At 41.0% G+C, this 20,739-nt stretch overlaps 1 protein-coding gene across 1 annotated transcript in view; it reads left to right on the top strand.

Moving 5' to 3' along the window:
• The first annotated feature begins 1,467 nt into the window (after window positions 1–1,467).
• DEPTOR (DEP domain containing MTOR interacting protein) overlaps window positions 1,468–20,739 on the top strand; it is a 141,966-nt gene continuing 122,694 nt past the window's right edge. The window contains exon 1 of the mRNA XM_033126381.1: window positions 1,468–1,713. Within this exon, the coding sequence (XP_032982272.1) occupies window positions 1,595–1,713 (119 nt within the window). The 5' untranslated portion in view covers window positions 1,468–1,594. The remainder of the gene's footprint in view (window positions 1,714–20,739) is intronic.

A 20,739-nucleotide genomic window follows, 5' to 3' on the forward strand; every position in this document is an offset into this window, starting at 1 on the left:
AATGCCCACAAGACAGAACAATAAAATACAATGAGCCTGCAAGATGGTATAAATACTCTTGAATGGCAGAATTGATAAAAAATATACAAAGAGGTGGGTTTTCAATAGCCCTCTCATTTTCATTTTTATGTGTAGACTTATAATTGATATCTGCAATTGAGAGATTACATTTTTCAAGGTATTGTTAATTAAAAAAAAATACTTTCTCACTTACTAGTTGTAAGGGTGCAGAGACTTGTATACAGAAGGTGCCAAAAAATGTATACACATTTTAAGAAAGGAAAACTGTACTAAAATTGTAATATTCAATATATACCAATAACAAAAGATAAATACAAGTCACATTTGACTTCTGTAATTACAAGAGGTGCTCAAAGTGGTTACCATCAGTGTCCAGACACTTCTGATCATGGCGAACTACTGCTTGAGCAACGTTGACCAAAGTGTCCACTTGTATAAATTTTTTGGCATCCCGTGCATGGCATCCCATGCAAATATTGTAACAAACTGCATAAAATGTCAATACACAGATAGGTCTTTACTATCACAATGATCTCTGCCATTAGCATTACGTGGTTTTCCTGCAGACCAGACTCTGACACTGCATGGGACAGAAAAACAGGGGATTTATTTGGCATTAATCACAATTCTTTCCATATTACCCGTAAGGTAGACAATACATCATATCCGCATTTTAAGAGGCAGTCTTTTAAGAACACAGCTTTGAAGCCAGAATGTTCTGGGTTTGATTTTTACTTCTTGCACTTACTAGCTGTTTACCTTAGACAAGTTACCCCATCTCTCTGAGCCTGATTCCTGATGTAAAATGAGGACAACATCCATTTTATGATTTATTGCAATAATGAAGGAAGGTAAAAACTACCTGAAGCATCTTTAATGCAGCAGATGTCAACAAGTGGTAGCCACAATTATTTTCATTTTGTAAAGGTAGAACTGAGGACTAAGCACAATTAGGTAGGAAATTATAGGCGTGGAGCTGGATCCCAGGTCAGCGTTCTTTATTGATTACACCATAAAGTAAGTAGACTGTCTTTGATGAAGGGGGTTGGGGCGAGAAAAATGCTTAATTTCTCCAACCCCTGTAGTGACCTGTATATCCTTCGTCCTTCACTATTTAGCTGTATTGTTATTAGTTTTACTCTCTGGCAATTTGGGGCATAGAAAGTATAATAAAAATATCTTCCGACTAGTCCAGTAGCCTCCTAGCCTGTCTCCAGGGACCCACAGCAGGAGCGCCGTGGGTAAAGGAAGGGGCGCTCACCTGATTCAATCTCCACTGCACAAAAAATGCAGAACCGGCGCCCCGCCCAAATGTTTATATTTTCCTCCCTCGGCCCCGCCCCCTCGACCACGCGGGGTTCCAGCCACGCCCTCAGGCTGGAGTTCCTGGAGCACACTCACCCAGCTCCTCAGCCAACCCAACCCACCGGGATTTCCTCTCCAGCCAATCGGGTCTGAGCAAGGGTATTGCCCCTAACAATCATGGCGGGAGAGGCCTCTGTGAGGGCAGACTGATTTAACACCCAAACCCGCGGCGGCCAGCAAAGACAGTGGTAGCGGCACGGCCCGGAGCATGGAGGGTGGCAGCGCTGGCAGTGGTGGCAGCGATAGCAGCCCCAGCGGTAGTGGCGGGGCGCAGCAAAGGGAGCTGGAGCGCATGGCTGAGGTCCTGGTCACCGGGGAGCAGCTACGGTAAGGCGTGGGGCAGTGACGGTGGGCTCGCGGTGGCACTGCCAGACTGTGTCCGCAACATTCCCGCGCGCACGCGCGCCGTGGCTGGTGGCTTGTGGCTTGCGACTCGTGCGGGGCTCCGGGACTGCTGCGGGCGCGTGGACAATCCTCGTGGCGCTCCTGACTGGCTGCTGCAGCCCGGCGCCCTGCGGACCCGGGACTGGCGCGGGGCTCCCCAGGCGGACACCAGCGAGCGAGTGGTGCGCGCTGCAGCCCTGCGCCCGCAGACGCGCTGGCACCCACCGCGCACGCTCCCTCTTCCCAGGAACCTGGGCGCTGCCAGGCCTCGGGGCTGACAGCCGGCTCCTAATGCTCCCAGAGAACCACAGGGGTCTCTGTGGGGCCCCGAGCCGGCCCCAGCCCCCACCTCTTTACTCCTGGATAAAAGGAACCACCCCAAAGATCGCCTTCACTTGAGGTTTTCCTTTTTCGCTGCCAAGTCTTGCTCCACTTCTCTGACCTTCAACATTTGCATCTGTAAAATGGGGCTGAGCACCGCAACTCTCTTATGGGTTATTGTGAGGGCTAACCCGAGAGAACATTTTTGAAACGCTGTACCTATCACTAAGTAGGCACATCCTCGTCAATCGTCATGTGTGTCCGCAGCGGGGAGTGGAGGCACCTTGTCCCGCTGCTGGGCTGCTATGTCAACTCCCCCAGCGTGCACATTTTGGACAGCAGAACCGTTGGGTCCGGGCTGCTGCAAGAAGGAGGACTTGACGGGTTTCACGCCGCCCAGGAAAGGCAGTGACCCCTAGAACCTCCCTTACTATTCCCATTCCATCCACGTCCTTCTTGGATTCATGTTTGAGAATTGTATTTGTGGTCCGACCGGTTACGCAGCTACCCTTGTGGTCATAAATCAGTTTGCCAGGGAAAAACCTGGCTCTGCGCGTTTGAGCCACTACTTGCCTGCGGGTCCTCGCCCGGCGGGGACAAGGCGCACAGCGGTTCCTTCTAGTTCTCGGCCTGAACCTTCAGGCTCATTGTGGTTTTTAAATGCTGTGTTTCAGGATGTGAAGGAGAGAATCTTGCAAAGATCCCTAAGGTTTGGTAACCACTCTGCTTAGAGCACTTACATTAAGAAAGTAAATATTGGAAGTCATAATTAATTGAGTTTAATGTTACAAAAGGCAAATCGCACACTTCTAGTCCTTGATGATTTTTAAATGTGAGACCAAATTAAAGGAAACAAAAACTTGTTTCCTTTGTCAAGAGTATTTCCTAATTGAAAAAAAATTAAAATACTGTTAACTTTTATGATTCAATCTGAAACACTTTTTAATAATTTATTTACTCCTCATCACTATATTGTCTTTTTCAAAGTCCTCAATTGGGTACTTTTAATTTCCTTTAAAATAATAAATTATATGGTGCCTCTCTTTGTCCAGTAAGCACTTTCTCCTTCAAGATGTACCTTAAATGCTCCTTCTTGGGGGTTCCCCAGAGCTTTTGGTTACCTTCTTCTTCCCTCGCACCCTTCTACACTATGGCAGGTTTGAGAACCATGCTTAGTATGTCGGTAAGTAGACAGAGGACAGAGGGTTCTCTCTCACCCAAGAGTTATAATAGATCTGGGTTTGAATTTCTTTTTTGGGGGGAGAGGGGGTTGAATTTCTGCTCAGCGACTTTATAGCAAAGAGTCAGCATTAAGTTGTTTGGACAAGAATTTAAGCTAGAGTGAATTCTGGGTTTGCCACCTATTAGTGTGGGACCTCAGACAAGTTTCTTAACTAAGAATGATGGGTAACTATGGACTCTACCTCATAGTGTTGTTACGAAGATTACATGAGTTAGTGCTTAGAACAGTGCCTGGTATATAGTAAGCACCATGTTAGCATTAGCTATTACAGCCCTGTGACCTTGGACACGTTCATTCAATTCTCTGAAACTCTGTTTCCTCCTCTGTAAAACGGTAATGAAGATAAGTTCTTAATGAGTTTGTTGTGAGAACTTGCCCCTGGGTTTCATATATTAATGAGCAATCAACAAATGGTTGCTGGAATTAATTAGCGTTATTAATCTCTGTGTGTCACCACATGTGACTTCTAGCTGAGCAAGATCTGACAGGAAGGATTGGGTGGTGATTAACAACATGGCATAGAACTAACAGAACGAGGCTGACTGGGTTCTTATTCTGCCTCTACCATTTTTTATTAGTTCTGTGGCTTTGGGACAATTTACTCAACTTCCTGGTGCCTCAGTTTCCACTTCTTGTGCAGGAATGTTGTGAGGATTAAATGAGATGCTATATGTAAAAGGCTTAGCAAATGTTGGCTATTTGATTTTACTTTGGAACATTGTAATCGTTGGTTTTTTGGTTTAAATCCCAATCATTTTCGCACTGTGCCTAGCACATAATAATTACTCAATAAATATTTGATTGACTAGTGTATGTAATTATACGACTGTAAAAACAGATAATGTAATATTCAGAATTTAGGGACTTAAGTGGCCTTGTGCCCTGACTTCTTCATTACTGCAGGAACCTCTCATAAAGAAGCGGCACGCAGCCATCCTTACCATCACTGTCACAACATGTTTTTGCATCCCTACCTGTTCTCTCCCAATCTGATTGTGGGGACTTTGTGATGTGCAGGCCTTCTGCCTCTAGTTGCTTCATACACACACACACACACACACACACACACACACACAATTCTCTGCCTTCTCATTCTTTTCCATTACTTTTTGGGTCACCAGAGATTAGGTAAATGAATGTGATGAGGAAAGAGGAAACCAAGGATTGGGATTTGAAATAAGAAAATTTGGCTTCCAGACCCAGCACTGTGAATTTTATTTATTTAATGTCTACGTATGTATGCATGTATTTTTAACTACCTTTTTGGGGGGCAAGTCAGTTAGCTGCTCTGGGTCTTAGCACCCAGACCTGCAGAATGAGAATAATAATATCCTTCCACATAGGATTTGTGGTGTGGATCCAATGGGATATAACATGGAAAGGAACATTGTAAAATAAATCAATAAACCAAGATTAGTTGTTACGATTATTATCAGCTCCAGATGTGAAATGGAGGCCTGGCTCCACAATCCTAACACTTTGGATAGGGCAATTGGTTGCATAGGGATATGAAACTGAGTAACAGACTTCAAAACATCTCCTGCTTCCTTTTCCAGCCTGACCACAAAATACTTTTCCAAATCGCTTCATGCTTTCCCTTGTCATAAAATATTGTACTTCCTGCCCAAGGTATTTCCATGTTTTTACTTCTAAAAAATGCATTTAGATACCACTTCACACTCCCAGGATGGCTATAATAAAAAAAGACAGATAATAACTAGTGTTGACAAGGATTTGGGTAAATGGGAACCTTGTACAGTGCTGGTGGAAAGGTAAAATGATGCAGCCATTTTGGAATTTCCTCAAAAATTAAACATGGAGTTACCATATGACCCATCAATTTTACTGCCAGATATATATATATAGATAGATAGATAGATAGATAGATAGATAGATAGATATAGATATATAGATATATATGTCATATACATATATCTATATATTGTATATCTATATATATATAAAAATATTTTTTTCCCAAGAGAAATGGAAACATGTCCACATAAAAAAATGTGTACCCAAATGTTCACAGCAGCATTATTTATAACAGCCCAAAACAGAAACAACTCAAATATTCATCAACCGATGAGTGGATAAACAGTGTGTGGTATATCCATACAATGGAATATTATTTGGCAATAAAAAGGAATAAAGTACTGATACATGCCACCGCAGGGAGGGCACTTGAAAACATTATGCTAAGTGACAGAAGACAGACACAAAAGGACGTATATATTGTATTGCCATTTATATGGAATGTCCAGAATAGGTGATCCATGGTGACACAAAGTGGTTGCCAGCGGCAGTGGGAGGGGGAATGGAAAGTGATTGCTAATGGGATAAGAGTTTCTTTTTGGGATGATGAAAATCTTCTAAACTTGATTGTGGTGATGACTTCTATAATGGTACATATCCTGAAAACCATTGAATTATCACATTAAATGGATGAAGTGTGTGGTATGTGAATTGTATCTCACTAAAACTATTACAAAAATGCATTTCTTTCCTTCTTTTTTTTTTTATTGGGGAATATTAGGGGACAGTGTGTTTTTCCAGGACCCATCAGCTCCATGTCAAGTCGTTGTTTTTCAATCTAGTTGTGCAGGGCGCAGCTCACTTCCAAGTCAAGTCGCTGTTTTCAATCTACTGTATTTCCCCGAAAATAAGACCTCGCCGAATTATCAGCTCTAATGCGTGTTTTGGAGCACAAATGAATATAAGACCCGGTCTTATATTAGGTAATATTATATAAGATCTGGTCTTATATTCATTTGTGCTCCAAAAGACGCGTTAGAGCTGATGGTACGGCGAGGTCTTATTTTCGGGGGAAACATGGTAGTTATGGAGGGCGCAGCTCACTGGCCCATGTGGGAATTGAACCTGCGATCTTGGTGTTATGAGCATCATGCTCTAACCCCTGAGCCAACCATCCAATGGCAGCTCAGCTCCAAGCTCAAGCCCAAGCCGTTGTTGTCAATCCAGTTGTGGAGGGCACAGTTCACTGGGCCATGTGGGAATCAAACTGGCAACCTTGTTGTTAAGAGCTCGCTCTCTAACCAACTGAGCCATTCGGCCACCCCCAAAAATGCATTTTGATGACACATTAGAATGATAAAACATAAACTATTAAAAACTTTTTTCTTTCTTTCTTTTTTTTTCTTTTCAGTTTTTATTGGGGAATATTGGGGAACAGTGTTTCTCCAGGGCCCATCAGTTCCAAGTTGCTGTCCTTCAATCTAGGTGTGGAGAGCGCAGCTCAGCTCCAAGTCCAGTTGCCGTTTTCAATCTTTAGTCACAGGGAGCACAGCCCACCATCCCATGTGGTAATCGAACCGGCAACCTTGTTGTTCAGAGCTCACACTCTAACCAACTGAGCCATCTGGGTGCCCTGCTTTCTTTTTTGATTGGCCAAAGAATGCAATTATATCTATCACTAACTCAATAACACATTATCACCATACCAGATGGGACTGACATTTTACATGTATGTTTTTATAGCATTCTTGATACAAAGAAAAGGTGCCACAAAGACTCAAGATAACCTTCTTAGAATGTTCTTAATTGAAAGGTAATTAACCATATAAATCATTAATATTAGTGTGGTTTCATACTATAACTTTTTCAAATCATTAGTTATTTTTATGTGTTTTATGTATAAATCCTTTCTCTTGAAATTTATCTGTGAAGTCATAACTATGACACTCTAGTTACAACATCCCAAATCTATCTCATATTTCTTCTATAGGCTAATCCCAGTGATACTTAACAGGAAAGTGGTTTGTAATAGAGCAATTAAATAAAGCCCAACAATGTCAGTATTCTCTTTGTGGTAACGGTAAGCATGATAATAACTGTAACACTTATATGCTATTTATTACTGGCCAAAGACTTTTTTATTGGCGAATATTGGGGAACAGTGTGTTTTTCCAGGACCCATCAGCTCCAAGTCAAGTTGTTGTTTTCAATCTCGTTGTGGAGGCCGCAGCTCACTGGCCCATGTGGGACTCGAACCAGTGACCTTGGTGTTATGAGCACTGCACTCTAACCACTGAGCAAATCAGCCACTCCCCAAAGATTCTTTTGAGTGCATATATTATATATATTACAATATATGTATATATATACACATGTGTGTATGTATACATATTTTTACCCTTATTAGGGTAATAAGCATATCTTCTACATAGAGTTGCTATAAAGATTAAAGGGGTGTGTGTGTGTGTGTGTGTGTGTGTGTGTGTGTGTGTGTGTATGACTGTGGCTTATTCAGCCAGAAAGTGGTAGAGCTGAGAGTCCCTGCAGGATGTTAGATTTTCACTTAATGGTGTCCTCAACTAGCAATTTAGAGGGTTAAAAAATGTAATGATAGGACAAATGTGAAATAGAATCATGTGTATAAGACTATCACATTCTAATGTGACAACTTTCGCAAACAAGTAGACAAATAGAAGGATTTTTCCATTCTGTTGGGGAAAATCTAATTTATTTCGAGAAGTTTTTATGTTTTGACAAGATTGAATGGTCACTTTTCTCTAGTATTAAACCAGGTCTTCCTTGCCATGTGGTTTCGAAAACTTAATTTGAACTCCACTTGTTCTGAATTTGTAACCATTTTAATGGGAAGATAAATTGCAGTTCACTATTTTGCCAGCTGTGAGGGTGGCAGTGGGGTGGGCAGGAGTATGAAGAATGTAATGAGGAATGCTAAATTAAGAGAGAAATGTTTCAAGCCTTTCAGTTATGCTGATCTATCTAGACTAAAAATACTAATTACAACAATCTCATCCAATCACTAAAACTGGTTCCTTAAAAGAAATTTACTAGGAAATGAGTTTTAGCTAAGCTCTAGGAAATTGCAGTTCCTTCAAATTGTTTGCTGTTTTTGCTTTTTTGTTATGACTACCTTTTGCAGACTCTTATAGCCTTACTGTTGCCTTTTACATAAAAAAAACAAAACACAAAAAACGTGTTCAGTAAATGTTGAGTTGCTTTTCTGAGTTTGCTTTGCAAGTGTTAGGGCAGGATGTAGATCAAAGGTAAAGATCATCTCATTGAACCAAAGACCAAGCTACAATAAAGTAAATGTAAGATACAGAATTTAGAGCTACAGAATAGAAAAGAGAGGAATAGTTCCATAGTATTATTGCACTTAGAACTTAAGGAATTTTTTTAAAATTTTTTTATTGGGGAACAGTGTGTTTTTCCAGGACCCATCAGCTCCAAGTCAAGTCATTTTTGTGTGTGTGTGTTTTTTTTTTCCCAATCTAGTTGTGGAGGGCGCAGCTCAGCTCTAAGTCAAGTCGTTATTTTCAATCTAGTTGTGGAGTCATTGTATTCAATCTAGTAGTTGTGGAGGGTGCAGCTCACTGGCCCATTTGGGAACCGGGAACCTTGGTGTTATGAACACTGAGCTCTAACCAATTGAGCCAACCAGTCACCCGAACTTAAGGAAGCATAGAGAATGTCTTAGGGGGTAAACCCCACTGGACCATTAATATGGAATTTGGGTCTACTAGACACTAACTGTCTAGGAATAGCAGGAAATAGCAGGGAAGCTACTGTCCAGAAGCTACTACTGAAATCTAGGAATCCAAATGGAAGGAATACACTTTTATTCTTCTAAACAGCACAGAAGATATCCTGAAATCAGGAAATTACTGCCTTTTTAGATTAAGTGGGGGAGGGTGGTGTCAATTTAGGAAATGGAGGGTCACTGTATTTGGAGTCAGTGCCAAGAAGCCTGGTGTAGAGTGTTGAATTGCCTTTGAATCAGAGGCTTTTCCAACATACACACCCGTTCCTGTGGACATCTTTTCTGCTTCACTAATTGGGTGTTGGGGCAGTGAGCCCAAGCCTGGCACAGAGTGGGCCTTTCAGTAAAGATTTTTCTCATCTGGAAAGAGAGCAAGTGAAAAGTATTTTGTCACTTATAGAAAACGTTATGCAAATAGAAGACACTTAATAAGTGCTCAATAAATGATTGTGGAATTATTTTATACCCTTAGGTACTTATGTAAACCTTTTTTAAAAAAAAAAACAACTGGAATGTTAATCGTTTATGAATAGTGTATTTGTGATGACTCTTCTAAAAGGCCAATTCTGATATTTAAGTATGGTTCCCATCAGCTTTGGAATCAATAAACCTGAAAATAAGTTGCATACACCTCAAAAGGAGAAAATGGGAGGTGAAGGAAGATTTGTTTTTCTCTCATGTTATTTCTAGTATTCATTCACATCAACAACTCACTTCCCTATATTAGGGGGTGACTCTTACAAGGCTGGTTTAGTGATTAGGAAAAGACAAAGGAAACAATGAGCACTTTTCTGTGTTTCTCTGGTTATCTACCAAGGAGGGGTGGGTTCCAGATCTGAGATCCTTGTTCCAACATTTATCAGCCTTCGCCAAACTGGGAAGCTTATGTCAGTGACTATTTTCATGGGTTATGAGATACTTGGAGAACAACAGTGGAGACGAGTGGGGACAGAGGGCTTTGTGGGTCAGACAGCATGCTTGCAAGCAGCTGTTGGGGTAACGAGCTATTTTCATCAGGGCTGGCGGGGATGGTGCCATCCTGCAAGAGTTCAGAGAGAACACTGACTTACTCAGGTCTGCACAAAGAATCATTTTTTCTGTAGATTTAAAACTATTTTTTAGGTTGGATAGGAAAAGAAACCAGGAGCGTGGGATAAGCTATCCTTCCCTACGTGCCATTTTCAGATAACAGCTGTTGGCTAGGGTGTGGCAAGAGGAGAACAAATGCCAGGGCCTCCAGGTTGGGGAAGCCATAACAGCTGCAGAGGAGGTTAGCAGCTTGTATCACGGAGAACCGCTCAAATCATTCCACACTTCACCCTCAGCTGCTACTTGTGGTTCTGCTGGTGGTGGTGGAGTTTGTTTATTTGTTTTAATCCTGATGACACTGTCCTCCTACAATACTCGTACCCATAGATTTTGATTTGGATATTTGCCCAGAGTCCCAAGACGTGGCTCAGTACCCACTGAGGTCTTGGTCTTATTTAGATCATCCAGCTCTGGGTGGCTTTCCTTGGGGTGGCAAAACTACTACAGCTACAGAGAACCGAACTTTGTGTTTTCTGGCAGGCAGATCAGGCGGAATTCAAAGACCACTGTTAACACAGAATACTCAGTAGCAGCTTTGAGTATTGACTCAAGGTGTGAGAAACAAGTGAACATTCTCTCAGGCAGAAAGTATCATTCCATGCTGTCTTATTTTCATTAGGTTTGGGTTAGTCTCTGCATTTTTATTATTATTTTTAAAAAGTGTGTTTTTTTAATTGGAGAAGTTGAGGAACGGTGTTTTTCCAGGACCCGTCAGCTCCAAGTCAAGTCGTTGTCCTTCAGTCTTAGTTGTGGAGGGTGCAGCTCAGCTCCAAGTCCAGTCGCCGTTTTCAATCTGTAGTTGCAGGGGCGCAACCCTCCGTATCCATCATCCCATGAAGGAATTGAACCGGCAACCTTGTTGTTAAGAGCTCATGCTCTAACCAACTGAGCCATCCGGCCACCCTCCTCTGCATTTTTGTTATCTGTGAAATTTGGTCATTTCCTAACAAGTTGTGAAATTCTGGAGAGGCATAGACTGTGAGTGGCATCTTGATAGAAAGAACAAGGAGGATTTGGAAGGTGGTAGTATAGAGATATATAAGAACGTGCTGGTCTAAGAACAACCAATATATGAAAGTGCAAATTTACAAAGCAATTATATATTAAGAAAGGATCTTTTTTTTTTCCACATTAAAGAAGGATTGGGCACATATTTATATTGAGGGTCCTGAGTTAGTTTGCTATTTAAAATGCAATTCTCCTTATAAGATTTGCACACTTCTTTCAGGCACATATATTGAGTCCAGAATAGTGTGAATTTCTTTGATTGTAGAAATACTGTTTTGCTTCCCAATTCCTTCCGTCTTCTCCAGGAGGAGAGGAGAATGTGGTAAACTTAGATCCTCTTTTTGCTGAATTTTTTTTTAAAGTTCTACTTACCTTTACTCTTTAACTTTTCAACAAGTGAAAGTGACTTTCACAGAATATATTCCCTCAAAAAAGCAAGGTTTTATTCTCTGTGGTGATAATATGTCTGTGTTTTACATCGAGGGATAAAGTGCCCCTTGTACCATCTTTACTTAAGCTATCATAAGGTTGATAAAATAAGAATTTACCAAAGCTCCTAATTATTGTACTATTTTCTTTCTGAGAACTAACAACAAAAAGCAGTTTAAAGATGAGGTCTTACAGTAGTGATCTAATGCATAAACATGATTTGTTTTCCTTCACATTTGTTAGAGTTCACTTTATTAATGACGGGTTTGTAGACCTGATAGTCAAACAAAAGAGTAGGTATAACCTAAGTCATCACAAGAGGATGAATAGACCTCGGCTGCCATGATAAAGAACACTTATCCTGCTGCCATACTTCCAAGACTTACAAGTTATCACCAAGTATTTAAGGACATCCAAATATAAAGAACAAGAGTGAACTAGTGCTTTGTCCTCCAATATGTTATTATGAGAAATTTCAGACATACAGAAAATTTTAAAGAATTTTACAGTGAACACTCATATCCCCTTAGATTCCTCAATTAACATTTGTACCATGCTTGCTCTATTACGTAACTATCTTTGTTGGTATCCCTTCTATCTAGCCATCAATTCCTTTATTTGATTTTAGTTTTTGGCATTTGGAGTAAACTGCAGACAATAATATACTTCTAAAACCTTCAATATGCACTTTACTAGCTTGTATTCACTATTTGTTTATGGTGTTTTTTTTTTTAAGAGATAAAACATATATGCCCTGAAATGCACCATTTGATGAATATTGACTAAGACATACATCTAAGAAACCTAAACCCTTCTCCAGATATCTTTGAATGCTTTAGCTGCAAAAAACAGAATCAACTTAAACAGTGTACCGACCCCCATAACTGGAAATCCAGGAGATGTGGTGCCTTGAAGCTTAACTTATTCTCTGTAGCTCTGTTGGTTCTCTCCTGTAGCTCCTACATGTGTCAGCCCTTTCTTTGATTGGCTTTATCCTTAAGCCAGCGGTGGGATAGGAACTTCAGGCCTCACGTGGCTCATAGTAATGTCCAGGGGGAAGAAAGGGAACCCTTCCACCGAGGATCCTTGACACAATTTCAGAGGTCTGCCCTGAATGGACTGCTTAGGTCACATTCTTGCTCATGAACCAATGAGATTGTGTTTAGGTGAGTGGATGACACAAGCCTACTAGGCGTCTTCTCCCAAAACACACACATACCCTCTCTACCTTTCTCTACTCTGATCTCTACCTCTATCCCTATCTTTCATGGGTCCTTCTACAGTGAATGCATTCCGTTTCTACCATTTCCAGAAGATTTTTGCTTGCTCATATAATTTTCTTTTACTTTAAGAAAGGGGGAAAAATCCACTAATTATAGGTTTCTTTGAGGAAAAAAGTATAACATATTAGAAAATAATTAAAACACAAGTCTTTTTTTTCTCTGCAGATGTAAAGCTCTGATGTAGGAAATCAAAACTGTGAGACTTACTTAGATTTTTTAGGGACAACTATACATCAGCTCATTTTACCGGAATTTCTTGAAACCAAACTTATTTTAGGTGGGTGTTACCATTTTTCACTTGCCCAGCTCATATTTATTGAGTGTCTGTTATATTTCAGGCATTACACTACTGGCAGTGAGAGATACAAAGTAAAAAAAAGAGAAACTCTTACTCTTGAGGAGTTCACACTAGATCCTGTCTAGTCTTAACAAGTGTGTTTACAAAATAGAGTTTATAATCTAAATCCACATTATAATAAAGACAGGCATTCCACTCAACAAGTAAGAAAAAAAATCTGAGAGCTGGAGAGAAATAGTCCTGTGTTGTACCAGTTTTCGTCTTAAAGTCCCCATAGCATTTATTTGAAAATGCTGTGTTTTATTGGAAAGAGAACACAAAAATCACATTTTCCCCCATCTAGGTGAGATAAATGACTCCAGATAAATTAACCAAATGATACAGTGTGCATATGTCATTATGTTTCTTCTGAAATAATACTGTATCCTTAGAATTGCTATACCATGTTTCCCTGAAAATAAGACCTAGCCGGACCATCAGCTCTAATGTGTCTTTTGGACCAAAAATTAATATAAGGCCCGGCCCGGTGACTCAGGCGGTTAGAGCTCCATGTTCCTAACTCCGAAGGCTGCCGGTTCGATTCCCACATGGGCCAGTGGGCTCTCAACCACAAGGTTGCCAGTTCAATTCCTCGAGTCCCGCAAGGGATGGTGGGCAGCGCCCCCTGCAACTAAGATTGAACACAGCACCTTGAGCTGAGCTGCCGCTAAGCTCCTGGATGGCTCAAGTGGTTGGAGCGCATCCTCTGAACCACAAGGTTGCCGGTTTGACTCCTGGAAGGGATGGTGGGCTGCGCCCCCTGCAACTAGAAACGGCAACTGGACCTGGAGCTCAGCTGCGCCCTCCACAGCTAAGACTGAAAGGACAACAACTTGACTTGGGAAAAAAAAAGTCCTGGAAGTACACACTGTTCCCCAATAAAGTCCTGTTCCCCTTCCCCAATAAAAAAAATCTTTAAAAAAAAATATATAAGACCTGGTTTTATTTTACTATCATATAAGACCAGGTCTTATTATATTATATTATATTATATTATATTATATTATATTATTAAATTACATAATATAATGTAATATAAGACCTGGTTTTATATTAATTTTTGCTCCAAAAGATGCATTACAGTTAATGGTCCAGCTACGTCTTATTTTCGGGAAAACATGGTACTCTGCTGTTAGAATTGTCGTATGTCCAGCCCTTGCCTACTTTTCCTTTCCAGAACTCTGGAAGTGCTGCAAGGCTGAAGGAAAGGTTGGATTTTATGTTTTGGAGCCAGAAGGGGGCTGGACAGTGGCATGAAGGGCTCTGCCATCCTGCTGTATTCCAGGCAGGATTCCTCTCAGTGCTGAATCATGGGTTCTAAAAACAATCCCTGGACCCCGCCTAGATGCCAGACGTCAAGTTAGGTGCTAGGAATAAGAAGAGGACCTTCATTTCCCAAACTGCCCTCTGTGATCACCTGTATCTTTCAGAGTTTCAAGGCCTACTGTGTATCAGGCACTTTACGTTCACTTTCATGGTTCAAGATTTCCAAACTGTAAGATAAACCCTATGAAAAGTAATAAAAAGATTATAAATCCTAAGAGAACATTTCTGGGTTTGCTAAAGGCAAGAGTTCTTTGCTTGTTCATTTGTATTTGTCCTGAGGCAAAATTAGTTTCCTAAAGGGGTGGGTACCTCCGAGGAATGGGAGCTACAAGGAAGCCTGGGCAGGGAAGGGCAGATACCATATATTACCTGAATCTCATGTCTCGTGTATCCTTTTATAATACATTTATTTGAACACGTCTAAAAAGACCCCTCAATAAATCGAATTCGATGATGCATCTGTTCATAGTTCAGTATAATTCTATAAATATAAAAATGGAGAGACATTGAAAAGAAATTATTGAAAAATCGAAGGATGGGGGAGTGTTGGAGATTCTATCAGGCATTTATGGTGTAGGACGCTTAGGAAAGGAAGCCATGCTTCTAGCATAAGGGAAGAGAACTGCCTCAGAAACTCCTGCAGGTCAAGAGGGCTCAGTGACAAAAGAGGGACAGAGGCTGTGTACCTAGGAGAAGAGTGCTGAGTCCCTGCGGTGACAGACACCACCCACACGGTGGAACACCCAGCCGGAAGTGGCCTTCTGGTTCTGCGTTGCCTTGGATGTGCTATTCTTCCCTAATAAGCTTGGGGTACAGTACAAAGATCTTCTCATACCTCATAGAGACACTGGGGACAAAAAAGTTCAAGAAGAGAATCATTGCAGGGGAGGGTGATCAAGTTGTATATTTTAATATGTGGCTTGTAAAGAGAGGACTAGTTGGACAAATCAGAAATAAAATAATAATAAGAATAGTGAAGTGTCAAGTCCTATTCTGTGCATTTACATGTACATTCTTTCCCTGAGTCCTGCTAATGGAAGAAACTAAGGTATGAGCAGTTTGGCGAAGATGATACAGGTAATAAATGTGGGAGCTCGGTTTTGAATCCAGGCCTCTTGGAGTTCCTACTAGATGCTTCCAACTGTGGGAGTAGCTTTGTCAAATATCCTTTTACCCTCGAGTCACAACTTATGCAAGGCAGAGAGGAGAAAAAGCATATGCATTTAAGTAATATATAGGGACAACACATAAAGGGTAATTTATAGAGTGGTTTAAATAATGAAGGGGATTTCCTGGCTTACGTAACCCTACATTTCAGAGACAGATAGATGTCACACGAAGTTTGATCAGGATTCCAGGTCTGTTTCCCTTAAATTGTCTTGATTCTGTCCTTTGTGCATTAGCTTTACCTTCACAAAGCCTTCTTTTGTAGTCATTTCACAACCGCCAGCACCAATCAAGACTGAAGAGAGAGGGCTGGCTGCCATCAACCATCAACAGAAGCCTTGAGCTTTGATGGTTTTGGACCACTGTAACTCACAGACTCACAGGATATTAAAGCAGAGTAACGTTCTTCACTGGTTTTTCTCAGGCTTACCCACATGCAATGTTGTGGCAAGGAGGAGGGCATTGCACTCACTACCTTAGGTCAGGTGGGACCCCTTTGTGGATAAAGGTGGGACCATAACTACTGTATTCTGGAGAAAGGTTTCATTGAGTGTTTGGGGAGATAAGCAGAGTGTCCTCCACAGAAGATAGTTTGGGCTCAACGACGAGAAACCAGTGAAAACTTTTTGAGCAGGATACGATGTGATTAAGGCAAATGTTAGGAGAAATAACTTAAAGTTGGGAGGGGAAGCTTATGCAGAGAAGGAAGTGCCCACAGAAAAGCCACAAGAAAGATACACCTTGGGAAAAGTTAGGAGACATTGGCATACGTCTTGGACTCTACTGCTTTCAACGTAATTTCCCCTGTAATCTTCCCCACCATGATGGTCACCTGTTCAGCATCCATGTGCTTCCTTCCTCACCTCCCACCCCTCACCACCCTCTGGTCTGGAAGTTATTCCCCTGCTGTTCAGGATTTGTTCAGTAATAGAAGTAAAATAGGATGCTCGACTGAAATGGCTAGTGACTCAGGTTCAAATTGCAAAGAATGCTTTTTGTATCACTTGGGTTTTGATGTCTTTCCAAAGAACACCTCCACCCAGAGTTAGTCCCAGCCAAAACTGTAAAAAGTTATCTCTTTGTTTAAGCAAAAGTGTTTTCGGGAAAATTAAGATGCAGGCTTTCTGGGAAAGTTGCAAAATGTTCTTTCCTTACACAACGCAGCGAAGAAAGGTCTTTCTGGTCATGTGTTTCAAATGTATTTTATCAATGTTCCCCCTCCCTTCTGCATACATTGGAAATGCGAGCTACTTTTGATTATCAAGAAGGCAGGTTTTTCTCTACTGTTCATAAAATTTAAGCTTATATCTCAGTAGCACTGACATTACAACAGTGACTTTGGCATTGATTTTTGTACCGCATCTTACCATAAGTGTAATAGGAATAAATCCAAATAAAAGTGGTTTTTTCTTTGGATAACACTTCATGAGTTTGGCCTTTTAGTCTTCAAAATGGAAGAGAACCAAAATGGAAGCCTACAAATGCAGTGAACCCTTTGTACTCAAGTACTGACAAGGAACTAATATAAAAAGCATGATTTTTCTTATGCCTGTGTTGACTACGAAAGAGAGAAGCTCCAGTTGAACCCATTGAGAAGCATCCATGAAATCTAAGAAGCTGGGCTTGGAGCCAGCGCTTTTGTCTACATGTTCACCATTTGCTGACTTTGCGCGGATGAGGGCTTTAAGCCAAACAGAGCAGAGTCTGATTATTAAGGACTTCATTATAATTTGCAATCACGTCTTTCCAGCGAAGGTGTAGTTAGGGCCAGAAATTGTGTAGAAACCACGATTCCAAATGCACCCGGCTTTGTCGAGCCATTTTGTTTATCACGGGACAAAACGATTTCATTATTTACGCGCTTCATTAACCAGAGGGAATCCCTTCAGTTGGTCTTCCTGTTAGCTCTACTTTGGGTGGTTATTTTGCTACTAGAGAATTTTACTTCCAAAAGGGGAACACAGAAAAGGAGAGGAAGTTGGTTTGGCTACTTGTCAGCAGTTCTGAAAGAATGTTTATTCAGGGCAGAGTTTGAAAACTGAGAATTCGGGGGATTATCTGGACATGTTCACTTCTTTCATGTTGTCCCTACCCTATCAGTCCCCATCGGCTGACCTCGTAGCCTTTGCCAAAGAAATCTCCAGTGGCCAGAACTCAGGCAGTGCTTCACGAGCTTCTCAATGTCTGAGTGGTGGAGGGAAGTCCACTATTAACACAGCAGTCATACTTATGGAATCTAATATACATTTGAGGAAATCACTGCAATCTTTATTGGTTGTTCGTGCGAAAGGAAATGTTATGAAATTTAGCCTAGCAGTCCTTAAAAGAACACTCACCTATATTAAATTTGACAGTTTGTTTTACTTTGTAGTCAATAATGCTATCCTTGAGGGAGCATAGGAACAGTTGTTTAATGACGCTGAAGAGTCCCTGGAAAAGGGTCTTCCTAGAGATTATGTGTACAATGTGTAACAAAGAAAACACGTGTTAAAAACTATACGGTAGTCTATTCAGAGATGTACTCAAAGGTTAAATTTGAGAAATTCAGCTAGTCACTTAAAACTGCATTTATTAGAATTTTTCAGTATTTTTTTCAGGCCTTTTTCCAGCATTACACTGTGAGGCCTTGAGAACCATATCTTATCGACGTAACCTAACATGCCTTCCATGGCAGAAGGATTGTGAAAGTGAAGTATGTGATTCTCAGAGAGACAATGTTTTCCTCTCCAAGAATCCCCGTGTCTAAGTTTGATAATTCTCCTGGAGGAGGGTCAAGGTGATTGCAGACCTGTCTCCCCTTCAGACGTTTAGGAATAGGAGGTGTAAGCAAAAGGTGACACCTTCTAAAAGGAAAGTCCAGCTCTCATTGCCAAATTTATTCTAGTGACTTAAAAGAATAGGTGCTCCCTCCACTTTGAGCTTTCCACTACTCTGTGCAGACTTCCACTACTCTGTGCCTCTACAGCCCTTTCCTTTTTTGGTCCCCTTTACATGATGAGGGGAGTGAAGGTGAATACCACGTTTATGGGGTGGCTTAAGGAACACCTGTACTGGGGAGCCATAAGTCCAAAGGGTCAACTAAAAGGATACATCGTCCTCCGTGCTCTTATTATCCCACACAGAACTGAACCCTCCAGACCCTGTCTCCCTGCTACTCAATCTTCCTATAATGCAATGAGGGTGGCATCATTTCTGCGTTATAAGTAATGTGAAATCAGGCACCGAAGAGACTGAGCTGGGAAGTGCCAGGGGCACAGCATCTTGGAGACCTTGGGAGCTTGTTTGAAGTCACAGCCCCTCCTGCTGGGGAAAGACCAAGCTCCCTGTCCAAGCTCTCTTACTGCCTGGCAAATCAAGCTGGGCCTCTGAGATCACAACCACAAATCCTCCACAAATCCTGTGTGTCCTCCAAAGCTGGCAGGTCTGTGCACTGTCCAAGGTGAGGTCCAGCACCATATTCATTCTTAGATTCTGAGCTTCCCTGCCTAAAATCCAGGAAGAGGCATTCCATCTTTATTTATTTATTTATTTATTGGGGAATATTGGGGAACCGTGTGCTTCCCTAGGGCCCATCAGATCCAAGTTATTGTCCTTCAATCTAGTTGTGGAGGGCGCAGTTCAGCTCCAAGTCCAGTTGCCATTTTCGATCTTTAGTTGCAGGGGGCGCAGCCCACCATCCCATGTGGGAATTGAACTGGCAACCTTGTTGAGAGCTCGTGCTCTAACCAACTGAGCCATCTGGTCGCTCCTCCGTGAGCTCAGTGGCAGCTCGTTGTCTTCAATCTAGTTGTGGAGGGCGCAGCTCACTGGCCCATGTGGGAATCGAACCAGCAACACTGTCATTCAGAGCTCACGCTCTATCCAACTGAGCCATCCGGCTGCCCACATTCCATCTTTTAATGCTACAAGTGCATTTCAATTTACTCTGAAATATCAAAACTAGGACTTTAAACTTTACCTTATTTTTTTTAATAAATGAGAGTGTTTAGTTCAAAGTTTAAAGTGGGTTATGTCTTTTTAACCTCTGACTCTGTTTTTAATTGCTTAACACTAAGCTTCCACCTATTTTCCTTCTGCCAAGATAGATAAATCATTCCTTGGCAGTAGACTGTAAGTCTTATTACTATGCTATTTATTGTGATACCCATTGGTTTGGTATTATTCTGATTTTCTTTTTGCCTTTGCCTTCTAATAAATAATAGCAATAATAACATAATAATAATTAGTATTTATTGAGACTGTATGATATTATTGATAATAACTAGTATTACTATTACCAGAATGCCAAGTCATATGATAAGCATTTTATATGAACATTTGTATCATTTAATCCTCAAGTAGGTATCATTAGTCCCATTTTAGAGATGAGTACACAGAGGCTTCGAGAGGTGAAGAAGCTTGCTGGGGTCACAAGACCTACAAAATGGAAGAAAGAGCTGGGCTTTGCAGCTCCACAATATACCATTAAAAGCCATGCTCTAAGAGTTTAGAGGTTGAAGATACAGCTGGAGTTATCCCTAAAGCCATGGGAGCCTGAGATCAGAGGCCGAGAATGCTTCTGGTGCTGTGGGCGTGGAGTCCAGACCTTTGAAATTTGATTTGTCTCTGAATAGTTGTGTCTGTGTTGAGTAAAATTTAAACTTTCTAATGTAATAAAAATATCCACTACATACATGAAAATGATGAATAGCAGCAACATGAATACATTTATTTCTTTTTAAACATTAATATATTCAAAAATTAAGAACCATTTCAAAGCTACCAAAGCTTGGGTTAGTTGTGTGAATAATTAGCTAGTTATACTACTTCCTACGCTTAATTACTAGAAAGACTGCCGATGAGTACGCATATATGAAATGTATCAGATTAATTTTTGTGTGTTTTGTAAAACACACGTAGTAAATAAACAAGAAAAGATAACAGTAAATAAATACTCTTCACCTATAGACTTAAATTAACTAAAGCTATTAGAACTTCTGGAATGTGAGCCCAGCTGGTCGTACCTTGGGCTCTAGAAGGGAACTTGCTTATTGTGGCTTCTTAGTGACGTGAAACTCTAGGAAAATGCAGAGCCCCAGACTTCACGTTTTGCACATAAGGAATAGATCAGTTAGTATAATCTCGTGCAAGACACATTAAAAAATTGTTCCAAATATTATTGGGTACCTTGTAGATTAAGAGCTTTTCAAGGTATTGCTCAATTTTCTGTTTAGAGCCAGAATAAATTTTTACT

Source organism: Rhinolophus ferrumequinum, chromosome 14 (genome assembly GCF_004115265.2).
Source record: "Rhinolophus ferrumequinum isolate MPI-CBG mRhiFer1 chromosome 14, mRhiFer1_v1.p, whole genome shotgun sequence".
NCBI lineage: Eukaryota > Metazoa > Chordata > Mammalia > Chiroptera > Rhinolophidae > Rhinolophus > Rhinolophus ferrumequinum.